Source organism: Sinocyclocheilus anshuiensis, unplaced genomic scaffold, assembly GCF_001515605.1.
Source record: "Sinocyclocheilus anshuiensis isolate Anshui unplaced genomic scaffold, SAMN03320099.WGS_v1.1 scaffold517, whole genome shotgun sequence".
Taxonomy (NCBI): Eukaryota; Metazoa; Chordata; class Actinopteri; order Cypriniformes; family Cyprinidae; genus Sinocyclocheilus; species Sinocyclocheilus anshuiensis.
In genome coordinates this window covers 1084030-1086739 of record NW_015536535.1, presented here as the reverse complement: position 1 = coordinate 1086739, position 2710 = coordinate 1084030, and the positions used below count along the sequence as shown (strand labels likewise).

The 2710-nt window shown below is 34.5% G+C and overlaps 1 protein-coding gene across 1 annotated transcript in view; it reads right to left on the bottom strand.

Annotated features, from left to right (window-relative positions):
- Positions 1-2015, bottom strand: part of LOC107695473 (fibrinogen gamma chain-like) — a 4794-nt gene extending 2779 nt beyond the window's left edge. The window contains exons 1-6 of the mRNA XM_016495398.1: positions 1800-2015; positions 1650-1706; positions 1367-1550; positions 422-506; positions 172-302; positions 2-96 (exon numbers count right to left, since the gene is read on the bottom strand). Coding sequence (XP_016350884.1) covers positions 2-96; positions 172-302; positions 422-506; positions 1367-1550; positions 1650-1706; positions 1800-1859 — 612 coding nt within the window. The 5' untranslated portion in view covers positions 1860-2015. The remainder of the gene's footprint in view (position 1; positions 97-171; positions 303-421; positions 507-1366; positions 1551-1649; positions 1707-1799) is intronic.
- Positions 2016-2710: the final 695 nt, after the last annotated feature.

Below are 2710 nucleotides of genomic sequence, written 5' to 3'. Positions count from 1 at the left end.
TCTCACAGTACACCAGGAATGCCTCAGGAGCCCTGGCTGGTTTCACATAGTAGAGCCCACTGACCTTACCGCCTTTGTTTGCAATATCCTGGCAATCTGGGGGAAATATACATATACTTGAGCCCTCTAATCTTATGTACAGAAAATTCTGTTAAAATTAGCTGGTTTTACCTTTGCCGGTGACTGTTTGAATCTCCACAGTGTCTTTGCAGGGCTCTTTGCACATTTGGTCCAGCTGGACAGACATCTGCTTTAAATCGGTTATTCTTTTCTCATTAGCCTGTAGGATTGACTGCAGTTGACTGGGGAGGGGGGAATTAAAAAAATAATACTTTTAAAAATACTATAGATTTATATAATGACTTGTTAAATTATGACCATATTTAAGATAAGTGGTACAAAAAAGAAGAAAAATGCTCACTATATTTGATCTTCCTGAGCGAGAATGCTCTTCTCAAATCGCAGTATATCATCCAGCATGCTTGTCGATTTTTTGATGTATGTGTCTGACAAAAAGATGGTGGTTATGAAACTCAAGTGAAGTTTCACATTTACTTTAAACATGCAGTTCAGACATACAAAGGCCTGAATATGCCTATTCAATGATAAGCATGTTTTACTTTCCATATTAAAATTCATTTTGATATGTTTTGGGAGGCATAAGAGTCAAGTCACCATTATTTATATATAGCTTTTTACAATGCAGATTGTGTCAAAGCAGCTTTACAGTATTAAACAGGGAAATAGTGTGTCAAAATAGTGTGCCGTTCTCCACTAGCCAAAAGGTTCATAGTGATACAACTGTCCTGATATCATAATGAAGAAGCCCCTTTAAAATAATAAAAAAAAATATTGAAAAGTATAAACTTTATTATCCCTTTCACTTTTTTATTAATACTTGAAAAAGGTTTTCTCCTATGGTTCTGTGGTGTGACCAACTTTTAGAAAAAAAATCATAAAACAGAGAGGACCACCTCAGACCCTCATGACTGTGCCAATGTCAGTAAGTCTCCTAAAATATAATATAATTTTAGGTCATGAAATGTCATGTGGTCTGACTCCCGTAATCTTATTTATGAATTAATTATAACTGATGTGTAAAAAATAAATAAATATATAACATTTAAAATTATATTTAAAAAATATTTAAATAATAAAATATGTACATTCACATGTATTCAGAGTGTAAGAAAAATTATTTTTACTTGATGTCCTTATCTATTTCTTTTTTTTTTTTTTTTCAAATAACAGAAATCTGCGTTATTCCAAAAAGCACCTGAGTGGTCATCTGAGACTACTGTAACCTCTGTGCACATTTTGCATTTAAGTATTTTTTTAATCCATAATTAATGATAAATTGCGTTACCTGGTGCTTGTTTTTGTGCTTGTGTTTCTGAGTCTCTCAAGTAGACCACTTTATCCTGCGCTCCTCTGGTAAGGTTGGCGAGATCCTCCAAATCCTGTTCCATTTGATCCAGCTCTCTGTCCATATCAGGCTTGTATCTCTGTAGGTAATCAGCGACTCCACATGTGGTTGGGCAGTATTTCCCCTGAGGAAGAGAGAATGGAATGTTACTGTTAAAATAGCGACTGACCATGAAGCTTCTTAAATGCAAATATATTAACCAGAGCAGACAATCTGTACTTACAAACCCATCATTTGGGTTACATATATCTTGTGGTGGTGAATAGTCCCCTCTCATTTGCTTAAGATGATAAAAGGGAGAAGAGACAATTAATAAAAAAAAAAAAAGTAAAAAATTGCTATTACAATAAAAGAACATTTTTATGTTGCTCACCGCTGACGTTAATGTGAACAGCAGCAGGATGGAAACAGCCACATGCATGAAGGAGGCCATATTGGACCTGCAATCAGTATGGTCTCTTGAGATTGTGAGTGACTGTTGACTGCTGCAGGATATTTATCCGATCAAGGTCCTGCTCAGAGATGGAGATAACGGTCCACTATACAAATAAGAGCTAGCACCTCCACCCCTCTCTTACTCACTGTGTGACTCAGATCTAACCGTAAATTAACAGACATTGGTCATCATGTCCATTTTAATGCTGAGAACATGCTAATGAACATACGTAAATGAGCAGAGACAATTGTACTATAGCCTACTACTGTATTTACTCACTATTTCATGTTGTTATTGCAAAGCCAATAAATAATCATTATTGATGACAGAGTCACATAATTTTTTACATGACTTTATAACTTTAGTTTAATGAGGAAAGGACAACAAACAGTTGGCTAAAAAAAAAATGAGTTTGAGACTAAACAAAAATGAATACCTTTAGATTGCATTTTGTAATCAAGTTGAAACACTGCTTTGTTGAAAATAGTTTTCTACTTGTACATAAGCATAATATACAAACAATATAAACAAACAAACAAAGAGATCTATTACCATGACACAGCACGGTTCTATTTCTACAGAGCCTGATGGTCAGTATCCACTCTATTTTAAGTTAATGATTTGTAACGTTTTTCTCATCCAGTGTTGGGAGAACAAATGTCCTAAAAATCTCTAGATGACATGTACACACAAGCACAGACAAACAGACAATTTTGCTGACATATTTTAATTCCCACCACCTGAGTCATTGAGGCAAAAAATGATGTCTTTCTTCATTTTACTGGTAATGACCTAAGTAAAGAATGGCTACATATTGAATACTAAAGGTAATATTAAAAACAAAACAA